The sequence below is a fragment of the Pongo pygmaeus genome, chromosome 1, assembly GCF_028885625.2.
Source record: "Pongo pygmaeus isolate AG05252 chromosome 1, NHGRI_mPonPyg2-v2.0_pri, whole genome shotgun sequence".
Lineage (NCBI taxonomy): Eukaryota > Metazoa > Chordata > Mammalia > Primates > Hominidae > Pongo > Pongo pygmaeus.
This window is the reverse complement of record NC_072373.2, coordinates 74,860,163-74,884,240: the sequence shown is the minus strand read 5'-3', so window position 1 is coordinate 74,884,240 and position 24,078 is coordinate 74,860,163. Positions and strand designations below refer to the sequence as shown.

The following is a 24,078-nucleotide window of genomic DNA, read 5'->3' as shown; positions in this document are numbered from 1 at the left end:
GGGTCTGCACCTTCTCACAAGCAGTCAAAGGGTAGACCTGCATCCCCAGTCTCTCACTGAACCCCCAAAGCCATTCAGAAAGTTCAGGTAGGTATGGGTGAGAGGCTGCTGAAGCACCTGTGTCAGTTAGATTCATCTCAGTGGGAAAGACAGGACACAAATGGGGTAAATGAAATTTCAAAGTTTAACTAACAGGTTGTTCACAAAGGTGTGAGTAGGGGTTGGATGGTGAAACACTAAGACCTGCATCAATAAGGATACACTCCTACCTGAAGGGGCAAGAGATAGACGTTGGTACTTGGACCCAGAGAGAGCTGTAGAAAAGAGCTGCCTGGTAGGGTTGTTTTGGTAGAGGGATGCAGGCAGTCCACCGTGTCTCCAGAGAATTCTGTCTCCTGCCCTCTGATCTGCTGGTGATTCCTGCTAGCTGAACCTGGAAGCCAAAGGGTCAGGGAAACAGGCTGACTCAATTCACAGAGATCACAGCCTGGGGTACAGAACAAGATGGAGGATGGTGGAGGCTTGATCTGGAGAAACAGAATCTCCTGTGCACCAGCAAATGCCACCAAAATGTTTAGAAGGATAAGCATCACTGCTTACTCTTTAAACATTCTTGTTTCCTTGTGAACATTCTTAAAGCAGCTTAGATCTTCAAGGATTTGGAGAAATGTAGTTGGTTGAATGACTGACTCATTCCTTCACACAGTACATTTTTATTGAGCACTTATCATTTGTCAGGCACTGTTCTAGGTGCTAAAAATGCACTGCCTCCATCTTGCCCTAAACTTCTAGGGAAAGATCTAGGAAGATACAGATGGATGGAACTTTGGCATGCAGTTGTCTTTGCAGAGACATCAAGCTGCCTGTCCTTTATGGTGGTGGGACTAGGGTGGAGGTGGGGATGGGTCAGTGTTAGAAGGGCTGTGAGAGACTTGGCCATCATGAGGGCACCATATGTGATTACCTTTGTCAGTGCCCTCAAGCTAAAGACCCCCAGGAGCACCCCTGTAGTTGAACAACTTGGGTGTCTTGATTGTTCTAGCATGGGTGACTGCACACTATGGGGGACCATAGAGGTGTCTCAGTAAGACAGCGCTAGAAAAGACTGGTTAGAGAATTTGGGCCTGTGTTAGGTAATTTGGGGGAACATGTAAGGAAGCAGGGATTGGGTGCTGTCAGGAAGTGGGGAAAGCCTCTCCCCTCTGAGAGGCTAAAGTTGGTGATTGTAACAGAAATGGCCATCACTCATAGTAGTCAGGAGAGTGGGTGTTTAGCTATTTGTGTGGTTTGGACAATGGTCATGTTTTTGTCTGTGTTCAGAGTTGATCATGGAAGGGTCTTGTTTTTGTCTTGATCTACGCAGTCACAGAGTGACCTGACATTGATGCCCTGTGAAATGGTTTATGTTCAATAGGAGACACCAAGTCCTCACTGTGAGAGCCAGACCCACTCTGGCTGACAGAGTCTGCTTTTCTCTTTTTCCCCATTTTGTCTGTGGCTGCCTCTGGTACAGCTAGCACTGTGTCCAAAGCCTCCCAGTGCAGCACAGAGATGCCTATTCTGAAAGTCCTAGCAACCCCTCATAGCATCTTGCTCTCGGGATTTGTAAAATTCTGCAAGTGTGAAGTTTTTCTTTCTTTCTAATCTGATTCAGGTTAAACACATTCTTATTTGCTCCTCAGGGGAGCCTAAGACAAGAGGTACTCATCCCCACCATAATCGTGAACATTCTCATTAAGTCCTTGCTTTTTCATTTGTGACTCCCTCCCAATTCTTTTACACCACGTAGGAACTCTTCTATAAGCCTCAAGTCACATTTATTACTCACCTCTTGACCTGTCCTTCAGGGAATTCCATCTTTAATGGGAGTCTGAAAACAGCACCTGGCAGATGGAAGCCAGTGGGTGAGAGGAAAAGCTTCAGAGAAAAGGCTCTGTGAGGCTCTTTATCCATAACTGATTGAATCGGGGATGTTCAGAGCCCAGGGACCTTGAGATCACTGAGCTCACACCTGGCCTGACACTAATTCTCTGTCCTGCATTGTCCGTCAGTGGTCAGTAGGCCTGGGTGGAGACACCTCCAGGGAGGTGAAAGTGGGGGCGTGACTGATGAAGAGGGGAAGCCTGAGAATTGGAGGGCCTTGGCTTTCGTGTCAAAAACTTAGAAGGCCAGGCTCCCACAGCCTGGGATATGGCTGTTGGAATTCTTGGTGCTCCTCAAAGACCCTAGTCCTCCCATCCCTAGAAAGCTCTCCCCTTAGAGCCGTAGCAATGATCCATTCCTTTGTATTAATCACTGTAACTTCATGGTTTTTTTTTTTTTCTGAGTAGAAGAGTAAACATTTAGCCATTAATACTTTACTATGAATAAATGTATACAATAACTGTCTTCCTTCACAGGACAGACAGATTGGGCAGCATGAGAATACCAGGTACCTTATGGAAGTGCTAAAATTTGGTAAAAAGAGCAGGAAGGACACTCAAATGGACCAAGTTAAAATTCACCTACTTTATAATTTTGCCTAGGGTTCATCCTTAGAGGAGAATTTGAGAGGCAAGGGCTGCAATTTGGGAGATGGAGGAAGGAGCTTGTTGGATTACCAATGTTGTCCTCGAGAAAGTTTGAAATAGATTCTCTCCACTTTCCATGGAAGTGCCTGAGCTGCTTATCCTGAGGTCATCTTAGAGGGCAGGGGCTCTGCAGCTGAAGAGTGGGCCTTTAGTTCAGGGCTGTAGCTGTCGGAGCTCTGGACTGAGTAGTTTGGGTGGCCAGCCTGAGAGGTACAGTTTGGGCTTGACCAAAGTCAGTGTGGACAGGGAAGACCGCATGGCCTCTGATGGGATGGGGAAGTGGAGGCTTTCCCAAAAGACAGTCTGCCCATGGAATATGTGAAAACCAGCAGCTTAGTTGCTACTTTGGTAACTCAAAGACACCTGTTAAGAACTGTGTCCTGGGGCTGAAGCCAGCTCTTGAGATGTCAAGAAAGGGAGCTGACTTGATAACCAACAGCCTGTCACAGAACCTCGGAACCTCTGCTCTTCACCACTTTCTCTTGCCTCCCTCGCCCCTGCCCTAGACCTTGCTGTGCTTGGCACTGCCTGGGTGACAGATGAGACTGAGAACTCCCTCGACGTGGAGTGGGAAAACCCCTCGACTGAGGTGGACTACTACAAGCTGCGATATGGTCCCATGACAGGGCAGGAGGTAGCCGAGGTCACTGTGCCCAAGAGCAGTGACCCCAAGAGCCGATATGACATCACTGGTAAGAGCCATCACTGGAATGTGAGATGTTTGCTGTGGATGCAGAGGTGGGGATAGTGTGTGCAGAGGGCACTGGCATCTGCACTGCTCGAGTGTGCACAGAGAGCCCAGGGGCCTTAGGAATCACACTTGAATCTGATCCTTGAATCTGCCAGACATAAGCCCACCCGGGAGGCCTGTAGACTCTGCCCCAGCATTCCAGAGCTCAATCCCAGAGCGCCTTGTTAACAGATTATATTTGTGAGATGTTCTCCAAGTCAGCAAACTCTCTTGAAGACCCTGTCTGTGTCTCAGAATGGATTTGATAGTGTATAGATATTCCTTTTGGAGGAACTTTTGTATTTGGGTGTTGGGGACAGGAGGGAACAGAAACAGAGAGAGAGAGAGAGATTGAGATTGGTTTGTTGAGCACGATGCACGGAAGGGGTTGTGTTGGGGGATGTGGAAGGGGGCAGGGTGCAGCGAGCACAGTTAGCTCCCTGTCTCAGATTTCTGAGCTAATGCTGCCAAGAACTAGAGCTCAAATGGCTGCTAAGGAAACAAGGCTGCAGGGATGGATCAAGTTTGGCAGTGCTTAAAGTCTGTACAATTCCAGGGCTCTTTTTTAAGAAAAGTAATACGCAATCATGAATACCCAACCAGGTACAAGGCCTTGGAATGGGCCCGTGAAATTGTGGGGCTTATTAGCTTCATGGTAAATTCCCTCCTGGAGCCTTGTTCTGCTGCCCACTCCTTGAGTTCTGTCTTGACAGGACATTTTTGGGTTCTTAGGGTTTGTGGAGTGCAGAATGAGGGTGTGTGCCTCACACAAGCTTCTGTTTGTCTGCATTTTACCACCAGAGTCTGAATATTTGTGCCCAAGGAACAATAATTCTAGTTGCTTCTACAGAGAAATAACTTTTTTTAAAAAAAAGGGCTGGGCATAGTGGCTCACACCTGTGGCCCCAGCTACTTAAGAGGCTGAGGCAGGAGGAGCCCTTGAGCCCACGAGGTTGAGGCTACCATGAGCCATGATTGCACCACTGCACTCTAGCCTGAGTGACACAGTGAGACCCTGTATCTAATAAATAAATAGGAAAAAATTAGGCTAAATGTCACAATGAGAAGGAGAGAGGCTTTGGAAGGAAAAGGGTTGCTGGGAGCAGAAACACATTTGGGTCTATAAATAAAATTGGGAAATAAGTGCTAGGTGGCCCAGTGAAGAACCAGAGAACTTTTGAAATGCATTTCAATTGCTGTCATTCTCATTTGCTCTGATGCCCTACTCCCATCCCCAGCCTATAAGCCCCCTCAGTGACACCTCATGTTCTACTGCACCTGCGGGGCTTTATTTGCCTGCAAATACAGATTCGTCTTTGGAGGAGGAAGCATAACCCCTCATCTTCCCTCACGGGAGAAATCCCGGGGAGTAGTGCTGGGGAGGGGGGTCTGGAGCTTGCACTCACATCCTGCGCTGCCTGCTTGTTTCCAGGTCTGCACCCGGGGACCGAGTATAAGATCACGGTGGTGCCCATGAGAGGAGAGCTGGAGGGCAAGCCGATCCTCCTGAATGGCAGGACAGGTGAGAGCTACTTGGAGGCACTATGGGCGTTTAATCACATTTGCATTCTCACATTTTTCTTGGCTGACTCCTCTCTGGATAAGAATTCTGGGATTTGCAGACAGGCAGGGTGGTTCACGCCTGTAATCCCAGCACTTTGGGAGGCCAAGGCGGGCGGATCACCTGATGTCGGGAGTTCAAGACCAGCCTGACCAACATGGAGAAACCCTGTCTCTACTAAAAATACAAAATAAGCTGGGTGTGGTGGCGCATGCCTGTAATCCCAGCTACTTGGGAGACTGAGGCAGGAGAATTGCTTGAGCCTGGGAGGCGGAGGTTGTGGTGAGCCGAGATCGTGCCATTGCACTCCAGCCTGGGCAACAAGAGTGAAACTCCATCTCAAAAAAAAAAAAAAAAAGAGAATTCTGGGATTTGCATTTAGAGAGAGTCTATCCCTTTATGTACTGATGTCTGTTTTGGGGCAGGGAAAGGGAAGCAAACTTTTCCTATTTCAAATTTTTCTTGCCATTGAAAATCTCTCCCAGGGTCTTGGAGTCAAGGGACAAGACCATGTCTGACACCCTTCTGCTTACTTTAATAGCTTCTATCACTGCGTTGTTTTTAAGGCATTTATTATCTAGGAAATAGGCACATAGCTCCTTATTCCCTAAAGACAAGTGATCTATAATTTTCTTCTTGCCACACCTGTGTTTTTTCCTGATGAACACACTCAGTAGACCCCTCTAAAATGTCAAAAGATATTAAAAACACTCACATGGGAGTAGTGGTGTGTTGTCATCCGTGTATTGAGAAAATATGTAATGATAAAAGATTACAAATCAGTCATATTTGACAATAAGTTTGTAATTTATTAATCAGAACAGAATTTGAAAACGTGGTAGGCCTACATACGAGACATCCTAGGTAACTTTTAGTTTTTAAACCATGCTTGAGCCCATATTGAATTGTGAACTTCCTCATTAACTCTGTGCTCCTGCCTTCCCCATGCTGGAAACCTGTGATCTAGAACATAGTGCCACTCGGGGAGACTAATCCTTGGAGCTGGTAAAGAAGGAGTCTTTGAGTTTTGAGTCTTCCTTGAAAAGTTTTTTAGTTCTTTCCAATTCAGTCCTGGAAATAGCTGGTTATGGTGGTGAGAATAAGGGGTGAGAAGTTGTGAGAATTGAATTCACTATTTCAGCTGCCTAACAGATTGCTTATCTGCAGTATGAAACAGTTATAGTTGGGCATTTATAATGGAGAACATATAACTTAATTTACAAACTAGACAATGTAGACTGTACAGTCTGCCTGAATAGTGGACTAGGGAACTGTTATAATGAGTGAGAAAATGGTAAGTACTTCTGTGCTTCCAGTGGCATTCCCTGTAGCTGTGAATTAATTGAGAGCTTACTGAGTGCCAGGCATTATAATCACTAAGCACTTTTTATGAATATCTCATTTAGTTCTCACAGCAATCCAATGAAGTAGATACTATTATTATTTCTCTGCCATATATAAGAAAACTGGAGAAGTTAAGCTCAAGATTTCCCAGCCAGGAAAGGACAGAGCTGGGATTTGAACCCAGGATACCCAAATCTAAGCCTTTGGGCTTGGCTACTGCAAACCGAAAAGTATCTGAGATAGGCCTTAATCAACTTAGAAATTTATTTTTCCAAGGTTAAGGACATGCCTGGAAGAAAGAAACATGGAATCACAGAAACAATCTGTGGTCTGTACCTTTCTCCAAAGATGATTTTGAGGACTTCAATATTTAAATGGGAAAAGTCGGTTGAAGAGGAAATAGGGAGTGTATAATTCCCATGTTGGAAGAGAAAGGAGCAGGTAGGGGGATAGTCAATTACGTGTTGAGTACATTTGCACTTTTCTCAGGATAAGGTGAACATGGAGTAGCTACCTGTGGAGATATTTAACCTTTTATCCTGCGTAGGAACAAAAGGAAAGGCAGCTTCTTGCATAACTCAGCTTTCAGCTTTACTTTTTCCTTTTGGCAGAGTGAATTGGGGTCCCGAGTTTTTTATTTTCCTTTCAAACTACACAGCTAAAGTGCTTCCCACTTTTACCTTCCTGTAAGAGATAAACACTTTTTCTTCTCTTACACAGTCAACACAACACAGAACATTTCACCTCTGGAAGTGATTTTTCCCCATACACCGGGAGTTTTGCATCAGATACCAACTGGGTGTTCTATAATTCAATTCATATCTGACATTGTCTCCCTGGAAATAGCCTCAGATCCCACAAGTTAAAGGCCCAGTCCCACAAGACTTTCCTCACTTCAGATGCCTGTCACAGTCCCCAGGTTAGGACCTGTACTTCTGACCAATCAGCTATAAATTGGGGGTTCTTATGACTCCCCTCCTTGAGTTCCATTAATTTGCTGGAGCAGCTCACAGAATGCAGGGAAACACTTTACTTACATTTACCTGTTTAGTATAATAAAGAATATTACAAAGATCCAGGTGAAGAACCAGATGGAAGAGATGCATAGGTCAAGGTACGTGCTTCCATGGCCTCTGTGGGTGTGCCACCCTCCCCAAACCTCCACTTGTTCAGCAACCAGAAAGCGCTCTGAACCCAGTCCTTTTAGGTGTTCATGGAGACCTCGTTATATAGGAATGATTGATTACATCATTGGCCACTGGTGATTAACTCAACCTTTAGCAACTGTGAGCGCCTCTCTCCTTCCCCTTGTTAGGGGGTGGGCAGGTGGGGCTGGTAGTTCCAATCCTCTAATCACAGGGTTGGTTCCCTGGAAACCACTTCCTTTCTGAGGCTATCCAGGAGCACCCCTCAACCTCTTACAGCAGTCATCTCATTAACATACAAAAGACGCCTCACTTTGGAGATTCCAAGGGTTTTAGGAGCTGTGTGCCAGGAATCAGGGACCCAAAACCAAACATGTGTTTCTTGTTATAAATCATAACATCACACCTCCCATCCTTCTTGCCCATTATTTCTGGTTAATTTTCATACTGTTTGCTTCCTAACTGAAAAATTTTCTATGATTACTCACTAACTGAGGAGGAAGCATAACCCTTTTATCTTGGCCTCTGTGGCCCATCCAGCCTGGGCCATTTTTATTCTCATTACTTCCCCAGGGAAAGCCTTCCTGTAGCCAGACTGTTCGTGGGGTTTCTTAACAGAAGGCTTATCTCTGCAACAGTGTTTCTGTTGTTACTTAGCCTAGAAAACCCTTGATATTATTTCTAGCCACAAATTAATTTAATTCAACAAACATTTATTGCAGGATGTATCTGGGCCAAAGAGACCTGGTCCCTTTAGAAATTTCCAGAGCTGATAAGCCATGGTCCTTGTCCAGCAGGGGATCACAGCAATAATGTGACGTATCCTTCCAGGCTGTGCTCAAACAGTTTCTCCACTGCAGCCTTCTATGACCGCATTAAATGTCAGCCAGATTTGCTTCTGAGGTCTGAGAGTATTTAATCACATATGGCCTTGAATTGCTAGTTAGCCTTTCATATATACTGGAATGTTGCTACTCAAAAGTGTTTTTATTGTCAATTATATCCTAAAACCAGGATAGAATATCTTATTGGATTGCAAATAAATGTGTGTCATGTGTTTTACCAGCATAAAAAAGAAAAAGACACTGTAATTTATAGGGTCATGAAACACTCTTAAACCTGGCTAGACTGTTAATTAATTTAAGGGAAAAGAAGAATCTCTGTTTTCTCCAAACGTTTTGCATCCCACCAGGTGGAAAAGGATGCTGGAACTTAAGAACAGCCTAAGCATGTACAGGGAGGAAACGAGGAAATGACACCGTTCAGGGATTTTTCATGTAATGAGGCACCCAGTGTAACTCATACCATGACAGGGAAATGGTTGACTGAAATTCCTCACCCTGTTACCCAACACACTCAAAGTGCACTGGAACACCTTCCAGAAAGGCCAGCCTCAGAAGCAGGTCAGCTTCAGGAGCAGCAAGCATATGCCAGGCCAGTGTCTCTGGGGGGTTGGCGGGGGGAATGTCCCTGGACTTCTGCATCATACCCTGACAGCTATGCTTCCCATTGAATGAAAAGAAAGGGAGGCTACTAACTGAGAGGTGATGTCATTCTTTTGTCCTCTATCTGTAAAATGAAGAGTTGGACTAAATGAGTTTAAAGTCCTTTCTCTTTTCTTATGATGATTGTATTCTGTTAATAGCTTCATGCTTTTCCCTGGTGTGTATAAAACAAAGCATGCTTGCTTTGTTATAATTTCACAAGCTCCCATGCACAGCGGAGGTTATAGCCTAGAATATTCACTTGTCATCAATTTTCTCAGAACTTTCCTCCTTAGACTATGCTGTGAAATAGCAGTTTTGCTTTTCTTAATAATATATTTTTCACTTTTTACTGATTTCCAAACACAATGTTCCATTTGAAATGGCTTAGCCCCTAAAACTTTGGAAACTCCTTCATGTCCTAGGCTGAGCTCCTGTCACCATTCAGAACTCCTATCTCATACACAGCCATCAACACACACATTCAACATCTGGACAACAGCAACAATCTATCATTTGCACGATCACTGTATTCTAGTGGGCTTCTGTATACTGTGAGACTTTGTAAATATTATCTCTGGTCCTTATAATATCAGTAGGATTGCAAGCATTATTATTTCCATTTTACATATGAGAACATTGAGGCTACAAAGTTTAGGAGACTCAGGGTGAGCTAGTGAACAGCTAGCTGGCACAACTTAGGTTCACTTGAAATCAAAGTCAATAACCTTTTTAGAAGCAAAGCTGGAGGACAACAGGAAGAATGGTTGACCTCTCCGAGTGCATTTTCTACAAACGGTGCCTTTTGGATAATTTTGTTGCCACAATGGAAAGACATTAGAGGAGGTCTGTGAAAACAAGAGTACAGAATGTGTAGGTATTGTGGTCTCAAGGCACCTCTTCCATGAACCCACCTTCAAATCAATGACACAGGTCCTGCCCCTGTGTCTTCCTCCCTCAAGCTCGTTTCTCATAGATTTTTTATCCCGTCGGTGCCATCTTCTACTGCACCAACTGGGAGATTCACAGGTGGACATTGTGAGTGGAGAAACCTGTTCCTAATGCCTGTGACTACGTGCTCAAGTGTGCTCAAGTGTGGACAAGTGTGCTCAAGTGTGGACATGGGCTTTTGGATGTTACAGCCCAGACTGAAGACAGCCGTTCCATACCCAACCCTGTGGCAAATCTTGTTATAAAGTGGAATAAGCTTTCCTGATGTGAACAGAGCTTCTAGTTAACCTCCTCCATATACCGTGTTCAGGTTTTGCAAATTAGATCTCTTTGAAGTGAAGTGCACCTTTATTCTAACTAACATATGTACTCACAGGCGAGTCCCACCTATCCAGTTTTACAAACCTTACCTTACATCTCATTGACCTTGAATGTCCCTGAGAAAGGTCCCACCAGGGCTGCTAGTGTCCAGCAGTTGGGAAGTTCCAGCCTGGGGAGGATGTTGGGGCCAGGATGGGGAGAGCCTGTCTTGTAGTAGAGGCTACAGCTGTGGCTCATCTGTGATTTAGCCAGCTGCTGCAGCTGCTGAAAGCCTTCCTTGCATGGAAAAACTATTTCATAATCTCCAGATCCCTTTTTGGTAGAAAGAGGTTTCAAAGTCCTGCAAAGCTGGCCTCTTCCAGCAATGTGGCCTATCATAAGGGTCCCATCTCTGAGCCCTTCCTCCCATTCCTGTGTCTCAGCACCTGATCCCCATCAGGGGAATGGTCAAGGAGAGCAAGCTCTGTGAAGAGCCCCTTCTGAGTTGAGTTGCTGTGGTTAGGGAACTGAGAGAAAAGGGAAGGCAGGGGGCCAAGAGCTGTGACTGGCACTGTGAGCTTAGAGAAGTCACATCTCCTTTCTTAAACCTCTTTAAACCTCCAGGTCTCCTATAACCCTGGGCATAATATGATTCAGTTTTACCTTCCTACTCTACATACCCAAGACGCTGTTTCCTGGTTCTTCTCCATCCCTTGAGTGCTCTGGGACTGGTGGGGGAGAAAGGAGCTACAGGGCTGGTTGCTACTTTCTCTTTCCACCCATGTGGACGTGATGGATCTTTCCTTTATTTATTTACATTTATTTATTTATTTATTTATTTATTTATTTATTTATTTATTTTGAGACTGAGTCTTGCTGTGTCACCTAGGCTGGAGTGTGGTGCGTGATCTCGGCTCACTGCAACCTCTGCCTTCCAGGTTCAAGCCATTCTCATGCCTCAGCCTCCTGAGTAGCTGGGATTATAGGCATGCACCACCCCGCCCGGCTAATTTTTTGTACTTTTAGTAGAGACGGGGTTTTGCCATGTTGGCTAGGCTAGTCTCAAACTCTTGGCCTCAAGTGATCCACCCAGCTTGTCCTCCCAAAGTGCTGGAATTACAGGTATGAGCTGTTGTGCCTGGCTATGGTATATTTTTCAATACACACAGGCAGCACCAACCCACAAAGCCATAGGCCTCTGCTGTGGGTCCCAAAAGCAATGGTAGCAAGCACCGATCTGGGGCAGGGAGATGGGGTGGGAGGCACTGCTGGGACCTGGGGTTGTACAGATGTGGATGCTTTTGAGAAGGTGAGGGCCATGAACTTCAAGAGCAGGACTGCTAGGGTGTTCTTGCTCGCTTCTTCCTGCATCCTTAGTTTTCCATTTCCACTTTGTCACTAATTTCCCCAGATTGAGATACTGGTTTTGGATTGCTCTTGTCATCTCTTCCCGATGACATGCAGGATCATGTCTCACACAGAAAGTTGTAACAGGATGGGGAGAGAGTTCTCTCTATCATTGCACTCTTTTCCTTGACTGTCCTCTTAGAGCCTGCTGGAGCCTCCAGAGGCCCTGGCCATGGGGTCAGACCGTGGGTGCCTGCATCCTAATTGTCCACTCTGTCATTCCTGGAGGCCCACAAGTGGCAGACTATTGTGAGACTAATGGCTCCGAGCTCACAGTGCCAGTCACAGTGAGACTATTGTCTCACAAGGCAATAGTTCAAGACCAGTTTCTCTCTCTAGTTACTGTCTATTACTGCTGCTGGATTTCAGGTCACAGTAACCTTTCAGTTCACACTTTACTTTATTTATAATTTATTATTATTATTAGTTTCAAAGGAAAATGCTATTGATAGTGCTGCTTAGGACATAGACATATAAAGTGGAAATGTATAGTCTTTGTTAGATAAGAATGAGTTCAGATCTTGGCTCTACCACTTAATGTACCCAAAAGCAAACTCTTGGTCCTCTTCCTCTCCCCCACTCCCTACTGCAAATGCTTCCCTCCCTCAGATATCCCCGTCTCTATAAATGGCCACTCAATTTTGCAAATTACTCGGGCCCCAAGCCAACAAATCATTCATTGTATCCCATATTGAATCCATCGGCAGATTATAACAGCCTTACCTTTGAAAGCTCCAAAGCCAGCCTTCCCCATGACCTTCATTACTGCTGCAGTGGCCTACACCCCCGCCATCTTGCATATACACCATTGAAGCAGCCTCCTGGGTGACCTTCACTCTTGGTTCGCTAGAGTCAGTATTCTCCTCAGAAGCCAGAGGGATCCTTTGATAGCCCAAGTCAGATCAGGTCATTCTTCTTTTTAAAGCCCCCAGAGACTTCTCATGTTACTTAGTGTAAAAGACAATGTCATTGCAATGGCCTTCGAGGCCATCCATCGTCCACTGTCCCTCTCACTTCCCTGGCCTCCCGTCCAGCTGCTTGACTTAACTCTGTCTAGATGCACTGGCCTCCTTGCTGATGCTTGAATACACGAAGCAGGACCTTGGGCTAGCAGGGACATGTGTAAAAGAAAAAATGAGAGATTTTCTAAGGTCATGGGCTCAGGATATGTTCTTGCGAAGAACAGTCTCTAGGACACAGCTGGCATATTGTTCTGGGTTAGTTCTTTTTGAATATAAACTCCACATTGGTGGGGATTTCTGACTGTTTTGCTCATTGATAACTCTTAAATGTCATTACATTCCCTGGCACATAATGGATGTTCAGTGAAGTGCTGTTGAATGAATGAGGTGAGTTTTGGAGATTTGTATTTTAAAAGAGAGAGAGGAGCATGTGTAGATAAAAGTGCCAGGTCTGGAAACTGTAATTTGGAAGGAATGAATAGGGGAGGTGATGTTGTTTTGATCTGAGGAGAACTAGGGAGGGGAATGATGACTCTTCTTGAATACTTGCTGGTCGGTCTTCTGGAAGGGGAATTAGATGTATTCTCTCTGTCTACCCAGGGTAGACAATTGGAAGGAGTTACATTTGAAGGAGTTTTCTCTAATATGTTCAGTAGTCTGAAAATGGAAAATGGAATGGATTGTGTTGTCTATTGGAGAGTCCTTTCTTAGTTTAGGGTTCAAGCAGAAGCCAGTTGTCCACCTGTCCCTGATGACGGAGAGACTCCCTTGCATTGCATAAACCATTGAACAAGGTCACCTTGGTGAACTAGATCTTTAACCATCTATGATCTTGACCAACCAACTGGTTTCTCTGATTTTTCTTTCTCTTGTGTTTTTATGAAGAAATTGACAGTCCAACCAATGTTGTCACCGATCGAGTGACTGAAGACACAGCAACTGTCTCCTGGGACCCAGTGCAGGCTGTCATAGACAAGTATGTGGTGCGCTACACCTCTGCTGATGGGGACACCAAGGAAATGGCAGTGCACAAGGACGAGAGCAGCACTGTCCTGACGGGCCTGAAGCCAGGAGAGGCATACAAGGTTTACGTGTGGGCTGAAAGGGGCAACCAGGGGAGCAAGAAAGCTGACACCAATGCCCTTACAGGTAACAGAAGGACGGGAGCATAAATAGGTTTCCTCATGGCAGGGGAAAGGTTGATTTTTGAATCAGGAGGTCATTGCTCACCTGGCATCAGCTCTTTTGTTTGCAGGAGTGGGGAGGAGGGTTGCAAAACCAATTTTGATTTTCATAATTATATATTTTTTCCTTTTTAACATCAAACAAAAGAGATCAGCTTTTTCACTTGATGCAGAAGGTCATACTTATTTGAGTTGGAATTCCGTATGCAACCCCCTCAGAATAGAGTAACACTTTCTAATTTTCATTTTTTAGATGTGAAAACTCAAAACATTGGGCTGACAGTGAATTTGAATGCTTATCTCAGTTTGCAGTGGCTGTGCAGGCACTTTGCATATAATCTGGAGCTCTCTTTTAGACCGTTGGAAATAGTTTGCATCCTGAGTCAACATTTACTAAATGGACCAATTCTTCGTTTAAGCTTTCAGAAGCCATGAGGGTTCTCATACTTCACCCAGTCATTCTGCTCAGTTTGCGCCTGCAGGGGTCCTGGGACTATACTGGGACATAGCCCAGCCATTCTTTCTGCTTAAATCCTCTCTTGGTGCTTCTCTGAATTTAGAGCAGCCTGATCCTGGTGCCCGCATGAGGTTCCAAAACACCTGGCAGGAAATCAGAGGGAAAGGCTTCGCTTATTGTTTGCATTCTGTTCTGGACAGTCACAGAGTATAGAGATTCTCAGAGAAGCAGAGAGGTGGTTAGGAATATGGTTTCAGAAGATTGACTATCCAGGTTTTAACCCAAGCTCTGCCATTGACTAGCTGAGTGGCTTTGAGCAAGTTACTTTACTTCCGTTCCTGTTTCTTATGGCATAAGTGAGAGCAAAGATTTTTTAGAATGTTAGTCAGTATTTGGCTCTTGAAAGATTTCGTGGTGCACAGCCTCCTAGATCCATGTGGGCCTCAATAGTTGACCTCTTCTTCAGGGGAGCAGAGAAGATATTGACAGTAAGGATGGTGATATCTAAATCTGTTTAAAGTCAAAGTCAGCAAATTTCTGTAAAGGGCCAGATAGTAAATATTTTTGGCTTTGGGGGTCCAACAGTCTCTATTGCAATTACTTAACTCTGCCATTGGAGCATGAAAACAGCCACAGACAATGATGTGTAAATGGACTGGTGTGACTGTGTTCTGATAAGACTTTATTGGTAAAGACTGGCAGTGGATCAGATTTGGCCTGTGGGTTGTAGATTGCCCCTCCTGGTTTACATTACATGTGACTCTCTGTTTACTAGGATTTTGAGTGTCGTGAAAAGAAAGAGCATTTGGGTCAGCATTTTTTGTTTGTTTGTTTGTTTTGTTTTGTTTGAGACAGAGTCTCACTCTCTCGTCCAGGCTGGAGTGCAATGGCGCAATCTCAGCTCCCTGCAAACTCCACCTCCCGGGTTCAAGCGATTCTCCTGCCTCAGCCTCCCAAGTAGCTGGGATTTCAGGCACCTGCCACCACGCCCAGCTAATTTTTGTATTTTTAATAGAGACGGGTTTTCACTGTGTTCCCCAGGCTGGTCTTGAACTCCTGAGCTCAAGCAATCCACCCGCCTCGGCCTCCCAAAGTGCTGGGAAATATAGGCATGAGCCACCACGCCCAGCCCATTTTTAAAACAAAGGAAGTTGGAATAGAGGAGAACCTTCCCTTTTCTTAGGCGGTGGTGGTGTGAGCAGCAGGGAGCCTCTGGGGGCAGGCATTGCCACTGGGAAAGGGTCAGACCAGAGCTGAGCTCTGGGGGCACAAACATGAAGGATGTGGTTCACGCCCGTATGGCATTCACAATCCTCTGAGTAGAGAAGACAAGTTAAAAAGATAAAGGACAGTGAGTTATGTTCTAGAGCAAACAAATGTCCCTGGAGCTATGGGAAACTGAAGAAAGGGGACCTACCACAGACTAGGACAGGATAGGGGTCATGCAGGCTGTGGGAGGAGGTGACACCTAAACAAAGCCTGGAAGGATGGGTGGGAGTTAGCAGTGGAGGCAGCATATGCAGAAGCTAAGGTGTGAGAATATGACAGTTTAGGTCATCTCAAGGGGTTTTTATGGAGGGCCGGTCTGTGTGTTTGGTGCACTAGTGAAGGATGAAGCCAGCTCAGAATCCTGGGTGCTAAATCATTTGTCCTCATGTCAGATGTCTGTGGTGCATGCTGAACTCTGCTCCCTAGGGTGAGTCACTGCATGTGGCTGTGCGTTCCACCATGCTGGCCTGTCCCCCTTGGCAAGTGGTCCTGTGCAGATATGAAATGCAGGTGCTGTCACAAAAAGTACAGCCTTTTTTGAGGAGGTAGTTTCTAAAAGAGGATAATAAAGGCATGCTAACCATACACACAATTGCTTGGATTTTTGACTCCCTAAGGATGTACATTTTGAGGAGAAAGTGGTATTTCATGCCTCAAATGCCATTAATAATAACAACTTATATTTAAGCATTTGCTATGCAATATCTCATTTACTATTCACCATAACCTATGAGGTAGGTAGTGGTATTTCTTTCTTCATAGAGTTGAGGAGACAGACACTTAAATTACACGGCTTGTCCAAAGTTAGCCACCAGGAAGAGATGGAGCCCAGCTTCTAACCCACTTTAATCACAGAGAAACCCAGACAGATTCTACAAGTTTGATTCTTTTTATTAGACCAGACCTCAGATACTATCAATTAAAAAGTCTCCTGGTTGCCTGGCCACAGATATAATGTTTTATATGGAAAGAACTGATGGCTACTACTTCTAGGATATTTTTCTTCTCAAAGAACATATTACAGCAGATGCAGAGGTTTATTCAGTTTAATTGCTTTCTGGTACAAGGAGTCAGGAACTAGAAGAATATGTTATATAAGTCCAGGGTAAAGGAGAAATTTGAATGTGAAGACCAATTATTTTTATCCCAAAGCAACTTCTGGGAAAAGTTTATACAGTTGATAAAGATGCTGGCTTTGTCTGAAAACTCCACTTCTTATTAAATGTTATTAGCTTATTACTGGAATTTCAGACCATTTGCTTAATTAGACCTTTACATTAACTCAATCATTGACATATTAGAGACTCTGACATTTGTTGAGGTTATCATTTTGACTGTGTTTGTGCTGTCTTTATGGAATTAGAGGGTGGTAAAGGCTACATTCTTCTTTCATCTCTCTCTTAAAGAAATTGACAGCCCAGCAAACCTGGTGACTGACCGGGTGACTGAGAATACCGCCACCATCTCCTGGGACCCGGTGCAGGCCACCATTGACAAGTATGTGGTGCGCTACACCTCTGCTGATGACCAAGAGACCAGAGAGGTTCTGGTGGGGAAGGAGCAGAGCAGCACTGTCCTGACAGGCCTGAGGCCAGGTGTGGAGTACACAGTGCATGTCTGGGCCCAGAAGGGGGACCGAGAGAGCAAGAAGGCTGACACCAACGCCTCGACAGGTAACAAAAGAGAGATGGTCAATTGGAATTGAGTTTTAGCTTGTGGATTTGAATGGGTATGGTATCAAAGGATGTGGCCTGAGCAGAAAGACTTTGCAATTAGAAGTCTTAAAGATGAAAGAAAGACTGAGCTCTCGTGGTGATGGCAGTGGGCTGGTCTTCCCTGACAGTGATGAGCTGTTCATGAGACCACTTGGCCCACTGAAAGGGAGAAGTAAAGTCTTATAGTAACAATGCTTTTAGCAGAAGATGGATACAGGATCTGGTCATTGTAGTGCTTGTGATAATATTTTTAGAGTGCTCATCAGTGAAGTAGCCCTTGATAAAATGTGAAGTTAGGAACCCTAAATGTCATGGCAGCTGTTTAATTGGAGGTTGTGATGTGCCATATGCTGCTGAGAAGACATCGTTCCTCCAATATTTTAGGGAACTGAAAGCCAAGAAAGAATGCCTCATTTATAATGATTCCTCCTTTGAAGTTCAGAACCAAGGGCTGCTTTCTCCTTAGACTCCCAGCAGAGACTCAGGATGAGAATGCCATTGCCTTGTTCTAAAAGAGCTCTGGAAGATGAAAATGATGAAGATGGGGGGATGGATATGTCTTCCATGGCTTCAGAGCTTAAACCTTTCCAAACATTTTCCTTCCAGACATTGACAGCCCCAAAAACCTGGTGACTGACCGGGTGACAGAGAATATGGCCATTGTCTCCTGGGACCCGGTGCAGGCTGCCATTGACAAGTACGTGGTATGCTACACCTCTGCCGATGGAGAGACCAGGCAGGTTCCGGTGGGGAAGGAGCAGAGCAGCACTGTCCTGACAGGCCTGAGACCGGGCATGGAGTACATGGTGCATGTGTGGGCCCAGAAGGGGGACCAGGAGAGCAAGAAGGTCGACACCAAGGCCCAGACAGGTAAGGAGTGTGCATTATTGCTGTGCTGATGCCATGATCAGGGTCTGTCTACATGGGGTTTTCTTCTCTGACCTTGGCATAAAGGGGGACTTTATGGAAGAGCAGGTTGGTATCCTCCCATAATACTTTGTGTACCCCTCACTTCCTTTTACTAGCCTCTCTTAGAATGCCTAAGTGTTGGTCTCCAAACTCTGGTCTTTAAAGATGGCTGGTCACTGCACATAGTTCTTTGTTCTTTCTTTGCCTGAGTACCTTTGTCATTAACACACTAACTGCTTCACCTTGACAAGGAGTAAATATTAAGAAGTAACTATCATGCTGAGGGAGCCAGACTTACGGATTATGATCAATCCCTTAAAAAACATTCCTCACCTGTTTAAACCCTTTGCAAGCTTGTTTGTTTTTGTTCCTGCCATCTGAATGAATGTTTTAGGCAGAAATAATAACAGTGTTTCATTAGCTAAAAATAAGCAAATATCTAGTCATTTTTAGTCCCCCAGATGTAATTATGTCTATTTTCATGTAATAGTCCCTACCTCCCTACATGAAATCTTCTCCTCTCTCTTGGCTTGGGCCACCTGTGGGCCAGCTGCCTGCTCCAGGCAGGGGACACGCACAATTTCTCTTGTATTTTCTGCTGTGTACCTCAAGCACTGCTCTTCTAGCTTGCTGTATGCAGTTTCTCACCCATTTATCTTTGGCGTTGCTGGGAGAGGTAAACTGATGAGAGGTGAGGGGTGAGGACGGGGAGAAGTGAAGGGTCAGGAAGGAGGAGAGGTGAAGGGTCAAGGGGAAGGAGAGGTGAGGGGTCAGGAGGAGAAGAGGTGAGGGGTCAGGAGGAGAAGAGGTGAGGGGTCAGGAGGAGAAGAGGTGAGGGGTCAGGAAGGAGGAAAGGTGAGAGGTCAAGAAGAGGAGAGATGAGGCATCAGGAGGAGGACAAGTGAGGGGTTGGGAAGAGGAGAGGTGAGGCGTCAGTAAGAGGAGAGGTAAGGGTCCTGGAAGAGGAGAGATGAGGGCTCAGGAGGAGGAGAGGTGAGGGGTCAGGAGGAGGAGAGGTAAGGATCCAAGAAGAGGAGAGATGAGGGTTCAGGATGGGGAGAGGTGAGGGTTCAGTAAGAGGAGAGGTGAGGGTTCAGGAGGGGGTGAGGTGAGGGGTTAGGAGGAGGAGAGGTGAGGGCTTAGGAGGAGGAGAGGTGAGGAGTCAGGAGGGCAGAGGTGAGGGGTCAGGAGGAGGAGAGGTGGGCGGTCAGGAGGAGGAGAGGTGAGGGGTCAGGAGGAGGAGAGGTGGGGGTCAGGAGGAGGAGAGGTGAGGGGTCAGGAGGAGGAGAGGTGGGGGTCAGGAGGGGGAGAGGTGAGGGGTCAGGAGGAAGAGAGGTGAGGCGTCAGGAGGGGAGAGATGAGGGCTCAGGAGGGGAAGAGGTGAGGGGTCAGGATGAGGAGAGGTGAGGGGTCAGGAGGAAGCGAAGTGAAGGGTCAAGAGAAAATAGAGCCCAGGGGTTAGGGAGGAGGGAGCCGGGGGTCGTGGAAAGTCGTGCTTGACTGTAACAGGTGTTTGGGCCTGCCCTGGAGCCTGACGAGTGCTAAAGCTCACTAGGTCATGAAGCACTTCTGTGCTCCTCTTCCACTTGGGTCTCTCACCATAGGCAAATGCCTGTCTTCCACTAGTCTCTTACTCCCCTTCCTCTGCCAATACATCAGGGGTTCCCCCAGCGCCTCTCTGGTGGGGTCGCCTTGCCCCTCTAGGTGGTCCTCTTGGACAGCTTCCCAGGCCTACCTTGCTGTGCTAGGCCCAAGTCTGGTCCATGGAGAACCTGCATGCATCCTTTGTCCATTCAACCAGATGCACAGCTCTTTTGCAATGCTACAGCCTGTCTTTGCTCTGTGTCGGAGCAACCAGCTATTTTCTTACCTCTTAGATATTTTAGCATATGTCAGACACCAGCCCATATGGTTCCCCGAGCTTTGGGCTTTCTCACCCTTGGCACTATGGCTATTTTGGGGTGGATAATTCTTTGTTGCAGGGGTCTATCTTGTGTGCATTGTAAGATGTTTAGCAGCATCCCTGATGTCTCCCCCTATCCCACACTGAGTTGTGACAACCAAAGTGTCTCCAGACATTGCTGACTGCCCCTGGTTGAGAACTGCTGCTCTAGGATATGCAAAACAAAGTCTGTAAGGGATTCCATTGAAAACTGCTTATTCAAGGCTTGGGCCTCACCCATGGGACTCACAGTGTATCTTTTTCCAAATAAATCCCTTCTTCAAGTCCCACCTCATTGGCTTCTCCAATGTCTTTTATAGGGTGAAAATGGTTGGTCAGCTAAGGGTCACAAAACTGTTGTTGATCTTGCCTTGACTGTGGTCCCTCAGGTTGGAATGTAGATATCCATTTTCTTCGGGTTACAGCCTAAAGCAACAGGTGTAATAGGACGTATGAGCAAGTGACTTTGGGAAAACGGCTTTTGCAATGAATTACTTAGAACAAAGAAATGCTAGTTTTTTTTTTGATGAATGTATTTTTAAGTATCTTCTATGTATGTGGTATGGAGAAGCATAATTTCTTGTATTTATAACATATCAACAAACTGGTGTTAATAATGATAGCTTGTGGTCACTGGGCATCTACTCAGTGCTAAGAACTCATAATAGACGTTTGTTTCTTTTTTAAAAAAATTGATACATAATAATATACATATTTATAGGTACATGTGATATTTTAATACATGCATGCAATGTGTGATGATCATATCAGGGTAATCAGGATATCCATCAGCTCAACATTTGGCATTTCTTTGAGTTAGAAACGTGTCAAATCTTCTCTTCTAGCTATTTTGAAATGTACAATAAATCATTGTTAACTGTAGTCATCCTACTGTGCTATGAAACACTAGAACGTATTTCTTCTATCTAACTGTATTTATAAACCGTTAAGCCAAACTGTGTTCATTCCCCTTACCCCTACACTTCCTAGCCTCTGGTAACCATCATTTTATTCACAACTTCCATGAGATCAATTTTTTTAGCTCCCACATATGAGTAAGAACATGCAATGTTTGTGTTTCTGTGCCTGGCTTATTTCACTTAACATAATAACCTCCAGTTTGATCTGTGTTGCTGCAAAGGAAAGGATTTTATTCCTTTTTATGGCTGAATAGTATTCCGTTGTGTGTGTATATACACATATATATTATATATTATATATATATATATACACATACATACATATATATATCAAAATTTCTTTATTCATCCACTAGTGGACAGTTAGGTTAATTCAGTATTTTGGTTATTATGAATAGTGCTTCAGTAAACATGGGCATGCAGATATGTCTTTGATATACTGATTTCCTTTTTTTTTGGATGTATACTCAGCAGTGAGGTTGCTGGATCATATGGTACATCTATTTTTAGTTTTTTGAGGAAACTCCATGCTTTTACTCATAGTGGCTGTACTAATTGCCATTCCCACCAGCAGTGAACTAGTATTCCCCTTTCTCCACATCCTCACCAGTGCCTGTTATTGTTTGTCTTTTTGATAATAGCAGTTTTAACAGGGATGAGATGATATCTCAATGTGGTTTTGATTTGCATTTCCCTGATGATTAATGATGTTGAACATTTTTTCATAAATGTTTGTTGGTCATTTGTATGTCTTCTTTTAAGAAATGTCTATTTAGATCATTTGCCCATTTTAAAATAAGATGATGATGATGATTGTTTTTATTATTTTGCTATTGAGTTGTTTGAACTCCTTATGTATTCTGTTTATTAATACCTTATCACATAGACAGCTTGCAAATAGTTTCTCCCATTATGTAGGTTGTCTCTGCATTCTGTCGATTATTTCCTTTGCTGTGCAAAAGCTTTTTAGCTTGATGTATTTCCATTTGTCTATTTTTGCTTTTGTTGCCTGTGCTTTTGCAGTCTTACCCAAAATATCTGCCTAGACCGATGTTCTAAAGTGTTTCTCCAATGTTTTCTTCTGTAGTTTCATAGTTTCAGGTCTTACATTTAATTCTTTAATCCACTTTAATTTAATTTTTGAATAAGGTGAGAAATAGAGGTCTAGTTTTATTCTTCTGCATATGGATATTCGATTTTCCTAGAACTATTTATTGAAGAGCCTGTTATTTCCCCACTGAATGTTCTTGGTTACTTGTCAAAAATAAGTTGGCTGTAAATACGTGGATTTATTTCTGGGTTCTCTATTCTATTCCATTGTGTCTATGTGTCTGTTTTTATGCCAGTACCATGCTGTTTTGGTTACTATAGCTTTGTAGTACATATTAGAGTCAGCTCATGTGATGCCTCCAGCTTTGTTATTTTTGCTCAGGATTTCTTTGGCTATTTGGGGTCTTCTGTGGTTCCATATGAGTTTTAGAATTGTTTTTTCTAGGCTAGGTGCAGTGGCTCATGCCTGTAATCCCAGCACTTTGGGAGGTCAAGGCAGGTGGATCATTTGAGGTCAGGAGTTCAAGACCAGCCTGGCCAACATGGTGAAACCCCGTTTCTACTAAAAATACAAGAAAAAAAAAAAGGGCTGGGTGCGGTAGCTCACCCCTGTAATCCCAGTACTTTGGGAGGCCAAGGTGGGTGGATCACCTGAGGTCAGAAGTTCAAGACCAGCCTGGCCAACATGGTGAAACCCCGTCTCTACGATAAATACAAAAATTAGCTGAATGTGGTGGCAGGTGCCTGTAATCCCAGCTACTTGGGAGGCTGAGGCAGGAGAATCGCTTGAACCTGGGAGGTGGAGGTTGCAGTGAGCCAAGATCACGCCATTGCACTCCAGCCTGGGCAACAAGAGTGAAACTCCGTCTCAAACAAAAGCAAAAAAGATTAGCTGGGCATGATGGTGCACACCTGTAATCCCAGCTACTGGGGAGGCTGAGGCAGGAGAATCACTTGAACCCAGGAGACAGAGGTTGCAGTGAGCTGAGATCATGCCACTGCACTCCAGCCTGGGAAACAGAATGAGATTCTGTCTCAAAAAAAAAAAAAAGAATTGTTTTTCTAAAGAATGTTGTTGATATTTTGATACAGATTGCATTGAATCTATAGATTGCTTTTGGGAGTACAATTTTTTTACAATATTCTTCCCATTCATAAACATAGGATATATTTCCATTTTTTTGTCACATCTTCAATTTCTTTCATCAGTGTTTTATAGTTTTTCCTTGTAGCGATCTTTCACCTCTTTGGTTAAATTTATTTATGGGTGTGTTTTTAAAAGTAGCTATTGTAAAAGGGATTGCTGCCTTGATTTTTTTTTTTTTTTTTTTTTTGCTAGTTCATTACTGGTATATAGAAACACTACTGATTTTTATATGCTAATTTTGTATCATGAAACTTTATTGAATTTATCAGTTCTAAGAGTGTTTTGGTGGAGCTTTTTAGGGTTTTCTGTATATGAGATCATGTTATCTGCAAACAGGGACAATTTGGCTTCCTCTTTTTCAATTTGGATGCTCTTTATTCCTTTCTGCTGCCTAATTGCTCTGGCTAGGACTTCCAGTACTATGTTGAATAAGAGTGGTAAGCGTGGTCATCCTTGTCTTGTTCTGGTTCTTAGAGAAAAGCTTTCAGTTTTTCCCCAATCAGTGTATTGTTAGCTATGGGTTTGTCTTATATAGCCTTTAGTATGTTGAGGTATGCTTCTTTTATATCTAGCTTGTTGAGGGTTTTTATCATGAAACGTTGCTGAATGTTATCAAATTCTTTTTGCATCTATTGAGATGATCTTTTTTTTAAATTCTTCATTCTGTTTATGTGATGTGTCACATTTATTGATTTGTGTATGTTGAACTATTCTTTCATCCCTGGGATAAATCTCCCTTGTATCCTCTTGCTGAATTGATCTCTTTTTCTTTACATAATAACCTCCTTTGCCTCTTTTTATACTTTCGACTTAAAAAATCTGTTTAATCTCATATAAGCATAGCTACTCCTGTTTGCTTTTGGTTTCTATTTACATGGAATATCTTTTTCCATCCCTTCACTTTGCATCTATATGTGTTTCCACAGGTGAAGGAAGATTCTTATAGGTAGCACGTAAGTGGGTCATTTTTTAAAGAGCCATTCAGCCAGACTATCTTTTTTTTTTTTGAGGCAAAGCCTTACTCTGTTGTC

General features: G+C 44.2%; 1 protein-coding gene across 1 annotated transcript in view; it reads left to right on the top strand.

The window, feature by feature from the left end:
* The window catches only part of TNN (tenascin N), a 73,865-nt gene that overhangs the window by 12,913 nt on the left and 36,874 nt on the right, over positions 1–24,078 (top strand). Inside the window, exons 5-9 of the mRNA XM_054494511.2 lie at positions 3,077–3,262; positions 4,733–4,822; positions 13,340–13,603; positions 16,771–17,037; positions 17,686–17,949. Of these exons, the coding sequence (XP_054350486.1) occupies positions 3,077–3,262; positions 4,733–4,822; positions 13,340–13,603; positions 16,771–17,037; positions 17,686–17,949 (1,071 nt within the window). The remainder of the gene's footprint in view (positions 1–3,076; positions 3,263–4,732; positions 4,823–13,339; positions 13,604–16,770; positions 17,038–17,685; positions 17,950–24,078) is intronic.